The sequence below is a fragment of the Culex quinquefasciatus genome, chromosome 2 (assembly GCF_015732765.1).
Source record: "Culex quinquefasciatus strain JHB chromosome 2, VPISU_Cqui_1.0_pri_paternal, whole genome shotgun sequence".
NCBI classification, from domain to species: Eukaryota; Metazoa; Arthropoda; class Insecta; order Diptera; family Culicidae; genus Culex; species Culex quinquefasciatus.
In genome coordinates, this window is record NC_051862.1 from 218,949,486 (window position 1) to 218,962,220 (window position 12,735).

The window sequence follows — 12,735 nt, forward strand, 5'->3', positions numbered from 1 at the left end:
TTAATGTTGTAATGAACTGTGAAACCTCAAATCTTTTCCACTCCCGTCAAACTTTTGCTTCGAGTTTATATCACTGCTGCCACATTAATTTACCTTTCCAACGAGGTTCAGAGAGGGAGCAAAAAAAAGCAATGCCATCATCACCAGCACAAAGTTTCCCTTCCCGACGGACGCGACGACGACGCCGACGTCCAGAACCAGAAGTCTGGCCCAAAGTTTGCTGGAGCCCGGCCACCACGTGAAAATTGCCCTTCGCCAGTAACGAGCGAAACCGTTTAATTTCGATGCAAATTTGCACTTGTTCGGAAAACACACTCTGGCTGACGCTGGCTCTGACTGACTAGAAGCCATGAACGAAAAGTTGAACGTTCAGGAAAAAAAATCAGTTGTTTGGTTTCGGAAGAAGAAGAAAAAAAAGGTTCGTTGGCGAAGGCGTTGGCGTTGGCGATAATAGTTTTTCCCGACGGGGGGAAAAAATGGGCGTAAAGTTTTTTTTCCGTGCCTGGCAGCAGTCAAAAGCAGTGTGTTTAACACCGTGAAACAAAGCTTGGGAGGGCAACATTTTTCGGCGTGCAAAAACTGGCCACTCTTCTCACTCCCAACAAAGAAACTAATTTTTCCACCTTGCTACCTGGGCGAAAAGTTCGACTTTTCCTCCCGGAGCGGATTTTTTTTTCGATCAAAAATTTCCCTCAATAGTTGCACTTGTTTGGCGTCGTCGTCGGTCGGTGGGTGCAATTTCCCCTCCCTCGACTGCGTCGTCGAAACTAACCACAATTTCTCACACCTTGTGCTGGGCTTTTGACTCACAGAAAAAAAAAAAAACACAGGAAGTGGAACAGTGGAAAACCACAGGTATCGACATCCTTCAAAACGACGCGTCAAGACGTCAAATGAGGAAAAGAGCATTGAGGCGAAAGGTGGAATAGAGTAAAATTATCATAAAATTACCATCAAAACCAGGTATAATTTAATTTAATCATCGGCATCGCATGATTTATGATAGTTTGCATCCTTAATCAAGGCGAGCGGGCACACGAGGTGGAGGCTTCTGTACTGAGGTGTATCGATTTTCGGTAATTACATTGGGTGGTAAAACTTCTTGAGCGTTAGATTGGGAAAGTTTTCGTGTGTGGGTGCTACAATGTACTATTTGTGTATCTAAATTGCTCATAATGAGGCAATTGGGAATGCTAAATGTTTTGCAATCGATTATTTTACAATCTTCTCTACCAAATTTTGAAAAAGGCAAATTTTCAATTGTCCGTAATTTTCCCTTTTAACTAATGCATTCAGATTGTAGGAAATTTTACGGAGATCATTTTGCTTTTTTTAACATTAAATTTATGTCCACTCAAAGCCGAGAATTTGCATTTTAGTGAACAAATAGTGACGAATTTTCAAAATTCTTAGTAAATAAGCGTTTTTAGCATAAAACATTGGCTACTATGATTACAAACGAGGAAGCATATATTTTGGATATTTATATTTTGCACGCTAAAAAAACTATTTATAACATTTCATGAAAAACATGAGATTTTCTCACAATGTTACGTAAACGACATATTTATAAGTACTGCTCTGTGATCTTCTCGATATGAACAAATAATGCTCTAATGGGTAACTATTTTTGAAAAAATAAGTTTTTTATCAATCATTTATGCTCAAACTCAATCCAATTCAACGAATCATCTTTGCAATTAATTTTAAGCAGTTGGCCTGGCCGCTTTAACTTTTATGATGTTTCAATGCAATTTAATGCAATGGGGCACTGCAAATGTTAATAATGACAAGAAGATGCTAGGCGTTAATCAACCTAAGGCATTCTCCAGGATGCCCTCGAAAGACTGACTGCGATAGGGTTAGATTAGATTAGATTAGATTAGATTAGAAATGAAAGCTATCCAATGTGTTTGAATTTTTTCACACAAAAATATGTGAAATTGTTAGTGCGCACCTTTGCCCCGTAAATTTCTTTTTAGGAAAAATGATGGTAGAAAATAAAAAGAAGAGGAATTTCAAAAAATCTTCAAGGGCTGGCAAGGTAATTGGTTAGGCTTAACACTATTTAAATGGTTTTAAAGATTTCGTGAACCTGAAGTTTTGTAAACCTTATTTTGTAAACTTCAAATATTAGATCAAAGTGGCCCAAAAGTAACTTTTCCCAATAACTTTCACAAACTTCATTTTTTCTACATTATTTTTGTAAATACATAAAATTGATCCCAATGCAAGTCGAAAATCCAAATATGAGCTCTTTAGGTTGAGATTAAGTATATAAAAGGCTGGTGCGCACCTGTGCCCCGTGCGCACTTTTGCCCCGTACTAATCTACATAATAATAGATGCCAAGTTATGTAACCAGTTTTTACCATCGGATTTTGCTGTGAGATAAGACCAATCTTCAAATTTCTAAACAAGGAAAATGATATTGAAACCCGATTTCGAAAAATCGATTGATTTCATTAGTAAATAATCCAGCCGTTAAGGTGAAACGGGAAGGCAAGGCCATATTGAAACTATGACTCAAGTTTTTGGAAGCACCTTAAAGAAAAAACGCCGTAACTTACGGAGCTCTGTTTTTTACAGACGCTAAATAAGTCGATAGAAAACAATCTGTCAAGTTTAGGAATTGATATAAGTCGATCAGAAGTTGTTCAAGAACTGGCGTCCCGTTTCACATAAAATTTCTAACAATATACTTTTTCCAAAAAAGGACATCACATTAAAAAAATTGCCAATACATTTTCGTTATTTCAAAAAATCGCATTTAAAAAAGAACTAAAAATTTAGAAAAACATTAATATGGAATTCAAATTTAAGTGATATGAAATATAAAAACTAACTTAATCCACCTATGTGGTTGATGCCTTCCTCACTTTTTACCAACAATGGGTAATATGAGTGGTTTGAACACATATTTCAGCTATTTTTTTAGGTCCAGAAAAATAAGTACACAGATATAACTTAAGTTGTCATAACTTGAGACAGGGTTGCCAGATTTTCAATTATGTGGACTCGTTGGAAAGGCCTCTTGATTACCTAACCAACGATGGGTCGGATGATGGTTCCGAACATCGTTTGCATACATTTAAGTGAGATCCGGCTTCAAAAAGGTACATAAATATCACTTAAGTGGTCATAATTCGAGACAGGGTTGCCAGATCTACGATGTTGTGGACCCGTTGGAAAGGTCTCTCGATTATCTAACCAACGATGGGTCGGATGATGGATTCGGACATCGTTTACATACATTTAAGTGAGATCCGGCTTCAAAAAAGTACATAAATATCACTTAAGTGGTCATAACTCGAGACAGGGTTGCCAGATTTTCAATTATGTGGACTCGTTGGAAAGGCCTCTTGATTACCTAACCAACGATGGGTCGGATGATGGTTCCGGACATCGTTTGCATACATTTGAGTGAGATCCGGCTTCAAAAAGGTACATAAATATCACTTAAGTGGTCATAATTCGAGACAGGGTTGCCAGATCTACGATGTTGTGGACCCGTTGGAAAGGTCTCTCGATTATCTAACCAACGATGGGTCGGATGATGGATCCGGACATCGTTTACATACATTTAAGTGAGATCCGGCTTCAAAAAAGTACATTAATATCACTTAAGTGGTCATAACTCGAGACAGGGTTGCCAGATTTTCAATTATGTGGACTCGTTGGAAAGGCCTCTTGATTACCTAACCAACGATGGGTCGGATGATGGTTCCGGACATCGTTTGCATACATTTGAGTGAGATCCGGCTTCAAAAAGGTACATAAATATCACTTAAGTGGTCATAATTCGAGACAGGGTTGCCAGATCTACGATGTTGTGGACCCGTTGGAAAGGTCTCTCGATTATCTAACCAACGATGGGTCGGATGATGGATCCGGACATCGTTTACATACATTTAAGTGAGATCCGGCTTCAAAAAAGTACATAAATATCACTTAAGTGGTCATAACTCGAGACAGGGTTGCCAGATTTTCGATGTTGTAGACTCGTTGAAAAGGTCTCTTGATTACCTAACCAACGATGGGTCGGATGATGGATCCGGACATCGTTTACATACATTTAAGTGAGATCCGGCTTCAAAAAAGTACATAAATATCACTTAAGTGGTCAGGGTTGCCAGATTTTCAATTATGTGGACTCGTTGGAAAGGTCTCTCGATTATCTAACCAACGATGGGTCGGATGATGGATCTGGACATCGTTTACATACATTTAAGTAAGATCCGGCTTCAAAAAAGTACATAAATATCACTTAAGTGGTCATAACTCGAGACAGGGTTGCCAGATCTTCAATTTTGTGGACTCGTTGAAAATGTCTCTTGATTACCTAACCAAAGATGGGTCGGATGATGGATCCGGACATCGTTTACATACATTTAAGTGAGATCCGGCTTCAAAAAAGTACATAAATATCACTTAAGTGGTCATAACTCGAGACAGGGTTAGCAGATCTTCGATGTTGTAGACTTGTTGGAAAGGTCTTTTGATTACCTAACCAACGATGGGTTGGATGATGGATCCGGACATCTTTTACTTGCATATAATTGAGATCCGGATATATTTGAAAACACATTTTTATACATAACTTTTGAACTACTTATCGAAACTTCAAACAATTCAATAGCGATGTATGGGACCCTAAACCAAGTCGAATGCAACTGGTTCGATCAAAATCGGTTCAGCCAGTGCTGAGAAAACTTGGCAAGATTTTTGAACACATACATACATACACACACACACACATACACACACACACACAGACATTTGTTCAGTTTTCGATTCTGAGTCGATATGTATATATGAAGGTGGGTCTTCGAGCTTTTAATAAAAAGTTCATTTTTAGAGCAGGATTATAGCCTTACCTCAGTGAGGAAGGCAAAAATGGGTTATGTTGTTTTTTTTAAAAAAAAAAAAGTTCCAAATCAATGCCACAAACTACAACTTTGTTGAATTGATCAAATTTGAATGCATGTTGTAGAAAAAAAAGTTGATTATACAAAATGACAACTTTTGACACAAGTGAAAATTGTGAAAAAATGCAATATTCTAGCGAATTATTGATATTTCGATATTTAAAAAAAATTAAGCTAAAAAACAAGAATTATCAACAGCTTAAATGTTATGTACACAATTTGCATTCGAATGAAATTTGTTTCTGTGATTGTTTTTGTTGGAAAAAAAGATGAGTCTAGTAAAATACTATTTTCATTTACTCTAGAGGCTTTATAGATTCAACAAAAAGCCTACGAAGATAAAAGGTTAATTAAACATAAAGTCGTGGTAAAAAGAAAAATTTGTAAATCAAAATATCTGGAGTTTCTTTAAGTCCAGTGCCCAATTTTCTGTTTTGGGGTTTTTTGATAAATTCAATTTATTTTCAGTAAGGGGAAATCCAAACAGCCAGAACTCATTTTTTTTTATTTGTTAATAGAAACCGTACTCTTGAATAACATTTGTAAGTTATTAACATTTGTTTGCATTTGTAAAATTAAAGTAGAAAAGTAGCGCTAGTTGAAAAATGTATTGCTTATATAAAACAAATCTACAATCTTTTTCTATAATTAATCTGAATAATGTTTATCATGTTCAGATTAATCAAAAAATATTTTGAATTCTAGTGCATTTTCGAAGCAAGAAAATGCAAAATGTTTTTTTCTTCTAATTTTTTTTTCCTGAAAAAACTTTTTTTGGAATATTTTTGAAAACTAATGATTGCATATTAACTGTGTAGCTGTATAATGCATTTTACAGTCATTGGAATTTTAGAATTCTGGCTTGCAATTTCAATTATTATATTTTTCCCCCTCCCAGTCGAGGTACAAAAACATTGAAAATTATTTGGATCGACCATTGTATATCTCTGGAGTTTTTTTTTTTGAAAAGGTCCAATAAACCAAATTTTCAGTTTATGCTTTTTGGGTGTTTTTTAATACCCCTGACTCAAGGCGGTTCCAAAAACACCCAAAAATCAAAAACTGGAAATTTGGTTTATTGGACCTTTTCAAAAAAAACTCCAGATCTGGAAATATCAGATAAAAATGCACAATAATGAGGTATTCGAAAAACAACAAGTTTTTAGCGCCTATAGATCTCAATTAAATTTATAGGATTTTTAAAATTATCATATTTTTAACTAATGCAAAGTTTGCAAAGTGTTAAAATTTGTGCTCATGTTTAATCGTTTTTAACCAGTCCAGACTCGAATATCCGAAGAGTTTAGCAAAATTTCTCAACGGTAATCAAATTACGAGTTTAAAATTTTTTTGTTGGTATTTTATGTTAAAAGTAAGTTAATGAAAAAACGAAAACAAATGTTTTTGGTCGTGATTCGATACAAAATTATTTGAATGTATTATTTGATGTATTATTTGAAGTCCCATACGTACCTTCGGATAAAAGATCTTCGGATAATCGAAACTTCGGATAATCGAGTATGGACTTTATGTATGTATTTTTTAATTCCCACTTCTAAACTTTTTTTTCCTGTAAGTTTGCTGATTTTCATTAAACTCAAGATATAATTAATATTGTATTGCATTGCTAGCTATTCGACTTATAATATTATTTTTACAAAATTTTTCATCCTATTGTAAAACATGTTCGAAATTCCTCAGCAAAAATATATTGAAATGGAATAACAATCGCATCAGAGAAACATTAAAATAGCCACAAAGGGGCAAGTCAAAATTTTAAAATAATAAAATCAAACTCAGACAGCCCATTACCCTTGCACTAAAAGGACTCACGTAACAGATCCCCGAAAAAATAAATCACTCCACAATAAAAAAAAAGAAGTGATTCATTCAAACCGCCATAAAAAATGACTCAAGTGGCGTCGTGTTAAATGAGTAACCATTTCATTTATCCAGAACCATGGCTGTTCAAGAAGTCAACAAGTCATCACCGGTCTTTGGTCGTCCTTCAACGACGTGACGCCACCCGATTCCATCGATCATCCATCATTCACACCTTTTTTTCTGGGGGGCTCTTCCCAGCCTACTGAGCTGTTGTCGAACCCCTCTTAAAAATGCAAATGCATTATCCTCGACACAACAACCCAGAAATTTTGGCACACACAAAAACACATTTATTGCATACTTGTTATTCTTTTTCGCCGTGTACACTTCCCTGGTACCGCCCTGGAGCAATTCTCGACGCCCTCCAATCAGATGACTAAACAGCGCAATAAAAATTCAACTTCTCTCCGTGGCACAAAAGCCAAACAAATTGCCCCGAAGGTGGCTGCCGAAAAATTCGTAACAAATCTCAACTTGTCGTCGTCGTCGCCGTCACAGCATCCACGGGCAAGCCATGAAGGAACACCACTCGAAAAAAAACAAGGCTCAACAACACACACGATGCACGTACGAATCACGAAGTGAGAGAGAAAAGAGAGGGAGAAGGAGCGCGCGCGTGACGTCACGATTGCATGATTCATGCTCTCGCACGGCAGGCTCGTCGCCTGCTGCGACGAGTCGCTACCAAAAACCAAGTCATCGCAAGCCAAGGAAAAACATCGCCACTGCACTGTGCATGCACCGTCTGGCGGCTACCAACGCGGATGTCACGCACACTACGATCGAAACGAGAGAAGGGAAAACGCGCTCGCGAGAGCGCAAAGTTTTCCGCTCTCTCTCTCTCTTTGTATCGATGTGTGGGTTTGTTGTTGCGCGCGCGATAAAAGAGAGAGGGAGAGTGGAGAAACAACAAAAATATGTGGATGCTACAGCACAGACAATGGCTGCAAAACCGGTTGGTAGCTCCTACACAAAAGTTTTTCCGAGAGGGCGAGCGCTAGCGCTCGCGCTCTTTCTTGTGCAAGGTGATCGATGGCACCAATACAAATAGAGGGGTCTGCCCGATAGGGATCTTGACTACGACGAGGCAGGGTAACGATGGGGGGTGCGTGTTGACGTAAGCTTGAATTGGGAATTTTTCTGAGAAATGTCGGGCTAAAGTTGGAATTTGGGCAAATTTAAGCGTCTTTTCTGTCAAACGATCGATTCTGGACGGGTTACTGCGACGTCCAGCGCCTGCAAGTAGCCAAATTCGAACGGAAGAAATTCAATTATTCTCTCGCTCGCATCTCACATTCTTCGGTTGCGCGCTAGTGTGCGTGTGTTGCGCGAGCGCTCTCTCTCTCGCTCTCTGCTTCTCACCGCTCACTGCGATCTCGCCGTCGACTTCAGCGGCCAAGTCTGGCTTGATGGCCGTGACGGAGTGCTGGTCGGGTTCAGTATGCGTTTGTATTGTGTCCCGAAATGAATTGAAAGTGGTCTCGTCCGCGCTCGGTCATCGACGGATATTTTTTTCTTCAACACCTCCTCTTCCTGACTGACGGACGGGTACACACACCGAGTGTGTATGTCTTCAGGAAGATATCGCACGAACGCACGCAGTGACGGAATAGTGACGGTCGCGAACGCGAGGATTTTTGTTTGTGGGGAAAACCTGTGACCAGCGTGCGCTGGACCTCGGAACATCCGGAAGATTCGCGGGTGCGTGCACCCAGAGACCGCAAGAATTTCAAGTTTTCTTCCTTAAAATTTCGGAGGAAACCCACAACATCAAGAAGAAGCAGTGTTGAACAGCAGCAGAAGAGAAGCCAACCAGTCGGTTCTCTCGCTCGCGCTCACACGAGCGCGCACTCTTTCCTCCTCCGAAAGTGGCTTTTTTCTACTCTGTTTTCGCTTCCCGTTTTCTCTCCGTGTACACACGGAGGTCGGGGTTTTCGGGGCCCAACAGAATAAGTGTGTGTGATTTTTTTCCCTCCGTGGGCCCTTTGCTAGACGAGTCTAGGCCTGCTCCGATGGGTCGCCGACAGTCAGCAGTGTGTCAATGAATGGAGAATTTTCGGTCGAAAAAAAGCAGCAGCAGCAGTTTGAAAATCAAAGAGTGCCACTTGAAGTGTCTGTCTGTGTGTGAGTGTGTGCGTTTCGGGGGAAAGCGCAGCAGCCTGCTACGAGCACGACAAATGATTTATGAAAACGGCCGAAGGAATTAGATGAAGAATATTTCGGCGAAGCAAGTCGTCGCGTGTTGTGCAAACAAATTCGGTGAAAAATCGTCCCGAATCAATTTTCGCGGCTGGTGTTGTTGTTGTTACACTCGCTGAAGAGGAAGAAGAAGTCCGAAGAGAGAAAGTGCGAGCGAGTTTTGACAGCGGCAGCGCAGGGTGGGTTTTCCGAAATAGTTCGATAATTGCGGCGAAGAAGGAAGAACTTCGGGACGGGGTTTGAAGGTGGATGGGGGAAATGAGTGTGTGATTTTCCCGGCGCGACAGAGATTACACGAAGGAATTACCGCGAGTCGGCGACTCGCGCAAGAAAGAGGATTATTTCATTAATCATGAAGACGAGCTGAGCGTTCAAGAATAGTGTGTCCGACGACGGCGAGCTGAAGAAGCAAAGAAACGACGAGCTGAAAAGAGGGATCGCAGACAATGTGTGGTGGCTAATGGTGCTACTTTTTAACTTTTTTGTGGTCTGCCTTTCTGGATCTGGAGAAACGACACGGCGACGACTTGAATGAGTTCGACAGCCGCGGTCCCGACGAAAGTTGGACGACGAGTCGTGGAGCAAAGATGGGGCAGAAGTGATACGTTATAGTGGTTCGACGATAATTTAAATAAAATAAAGATTCAAACAATTGTGTGTGTTTCGAGGGGGACGGACGGAGAAGCGGCGGCCAAGGCAATATTTTATACTTAAGCCGAAAGACAGTAGGTTGTTTTTTTCGGGGATTTCTTGGAGCCGAAGGAGTACCATGCAAAAAAGATGAATAAATACAGCCGAAAGAAGAGCAGCAGGGGTGACGTCACGGAGGTGAATCGTCACCACCAGCACCACCAACGACAGACTGCCACCAACAGTATAACGACAAAGCGGCGAAAATACCGGCTGCTAAACACCCGGCTAAAGCTGCTGCCGAGCATCCGGACGTGTTCGTTCCTGACGCTGGGGCTGATCGTGTGCCTCCAGCTGTTGATGATGTCCACCGTGCTGCACTGTGCCAAAACGTTCTACATGCACTGGAACACGACGAACAGCATATTCCGGATCGACAACACGGACCACATCATCGACGTGAACAAGGGCAACTCGGCGTTCGAGTACGACCAGGTGCATATCATCTGTCCGGTGTACGAGCCGGGCACGTTCGACAACGAGACGGAGAAGTACATCATCTACAATGTGTCCAAGGTGGAGTACGAGACGTGCCGGATCACGAACCACGATCCGCGGATCATCGCGATCTGCGACAAGCCGAACAAGCTGATGTTCTTCACTATCACATTCCGGCCATTCACACCGCAACCCGGTGGTCTAGAGTTCCTACCAGGGAATGATTACTATTTTATCTCAACCTCGTCCAAGGACGACCTCCACCGGAGGATAGGTGGGCGATGTTCCACCAACAACATGAAGGTAGTCTTCAAGGTGTGCTGCAACGACGACCAGCACCCACATCCAAACGTGACGTCTAGTGTCAATAGTATTCCGTCGTCGACGGCAATCGACGGACCGTCCGCCGGTGGCGGTGACGGCCAGAACGCCGCCAGCGGCAGCAGAGGTGTCTCGATCAACACCAACGCCAGCGGTGGCTCGCTGGACGGCACCAGCGTCGATCCGTCCACCCGGTTGCTGCCGTCCTCGACGGTCAACAGCAGCCAGGGCAACATCGTGCAGAGCACGGTCAACTGGCCGGTGTGGAACGGCGGCCAGCAGAGGCCCGTCCCGTCGACGCCCGCCATCAACGGCAACGGACGGCACCAGCATCACTACACGCCGTCCCCACCGCGGACGGCGGTCAACAACTACAACAACAACTACGGCGGCAGCGGAAGCGGCTCTGGTGCTCATAGTAATAGTAATAATTATAATATTAACAATCCACCGTCCAATGCACATCAGAACAATAAGCCGACGAAGAAGACGAACGAATACGACAAACACCCGAACGAGGTCGTCAAGAACGAGGAGCTCACCTATAACAATGCCGCGGCGACGCGAACGCGCGGCATGCTAGGATTAGTCGCGCTATTGGTCTGTGCCACGCAGCTCCTCCTCGTAGTGCACAGTAGCAGCAGTAGCAGTTGGAGTAGTTGGAGCAGTAGGCGCAGCGTAGTCCCAGCCGGGTTGCCAAATGCATTGCCATTGACGAGATAGCACGTAAGCCGATTCCTAACGCGATGCTAATCATTACACACTAACACAAAACCACAAAACACACATTTGTAATACGAGATCGACTACTGGATCAGATTTTAGGCTTGTTCGGGGTGGTGAATTTCATGATCAACGATACTTGTAAAACAAGACAGAGTCACACACAGAGAAAAACAAAAACACACACACGCAGCTGTATCCTTGTTCGTCACACTCAAGTAAAACTGCAAGCAAAAAAAAATATCTAAATAGTCCTTATAGTGTGTAGTAGTGAGTGATATTAATTTAAAGCAGCAACACACACAACAGTTTGAAAAAAAAACGAAGGAAAAAGGATCACACAGCAACATTTTTATTAGAGGTAAACCGAAGACTGAGAGATTTGACCGCGAAAACGAAGAGTCGTGAAGGCCGAGACATCAAACACAAAACTTTTCATCATTACGAACATTTCACGAAAGCCGGAAAGTGGGTTCCTACCGCCTTTTTGATTGCAAAATTTGCAATTAGCATTGCAAGTTACGACGACGACGTCGCCGCCTACTACGCTCAAAAGTGCTTCGGGAAAAGGGGGGGGGGCAGATTTCAAATTTTTCGGATAGCTGCATTTCCTTTGTTTTCGACTGAGGGGGGGGGGGGCGCACGCCCCACAAGAATGTTTTGTGTCCGGGTTAGTCCGTCGTTGTCTGGCGCTGCCCGGACAGGACTCTGGTTTTGTGTGTTGTAGACTGCCCAGCAGCTATCGGACCATTCGGGTGCATTCAGCAAAAGAGAAGAGACGGCGCTGATGTTTGCTGTTGTTGTCGTGGAGTTGGGGCCGGCTTCGCCGGGGAAGCTGCTCTGATTGTTATCGTGTGCTACGATTTGGAGTGGCTGAACCTACGGGGTTGGGCTGGTAAAAAATTCCCTTGTCAGGTGATGGGGTTGTTCCGTTCAGGTTACAACGAAGAGGGGCTGTCTGATAAGAGGCACGTGTGTGTCTGATTTTTTTATGCGTTTCGGAAGGATGTTGTTTGGAGCGGAGAGCAATTTTTCCAGGCTGCAAAGGGAATTTTGAGTGAAGAATTTTGAATGCAGTTCTATTGGTTCATGCCAACCATAGTTACAGCTGCAAAAAGTGAAAAGAGAATTTTAAATTGAATGACCTGTTTTTGGTATCAGGTCAGTGTTGGTCAGTCGCAGGAGATTTCAAAAAACTTAAAAAAAGAACTGGGATCACCACTTTCCAAATTACACTTGAATTTTCAGGTCACCAAGATGCATTTTCAGTTGTTTATTTTTTTATTTCATTTTTTCCAATTCGGATCCACCTAAATAAAAATCCGAAAAATGGCCTATTTCATTAGTGTAATGTTGTACTCAGTTTGTATGATTTGCGCCAACGTAAAAATCAAGCGAGTAATTTTTCAATTTTTCAAATCTTGAAACTTTTGGAATCACAAAAGTTACCCTCCCAACGGAGAAAGCACTTTACAATCTTTTGTTTTTTTTTGTTTTAAGTCTCTTAGATCCTCATTCACACATATATATTGTCTCAGGATCAGAAACTGCAC

At 41.8% G+C, this 12,735-nt stretch overlaps 1 protein-coding gene across 1 annotated transcript; it reads left to right on the forward strand.

Moving 5' to 3' along the window:
- Positions 1-8,268: 8,268 nt before the first annotated feature.
- Positions 8,269-11,356, forward strand: LOC6032121 (ABC transporter H family member 2). The gene has a single exon (XM_038257084.1). The coding sequence runs from the start codon at positions 9,791-9,793 to the stop codon at positions 11,180-11,182; it is 1,392 nt and encodes a 463-aa protein (XP_038113012.1). The 5' UTR covers positions 8,269-9,790; the 3' UTR covers positions 11,183-11,356.
- Positions 11,357-12,735: the final 1,379 nt, after the last annotated feature.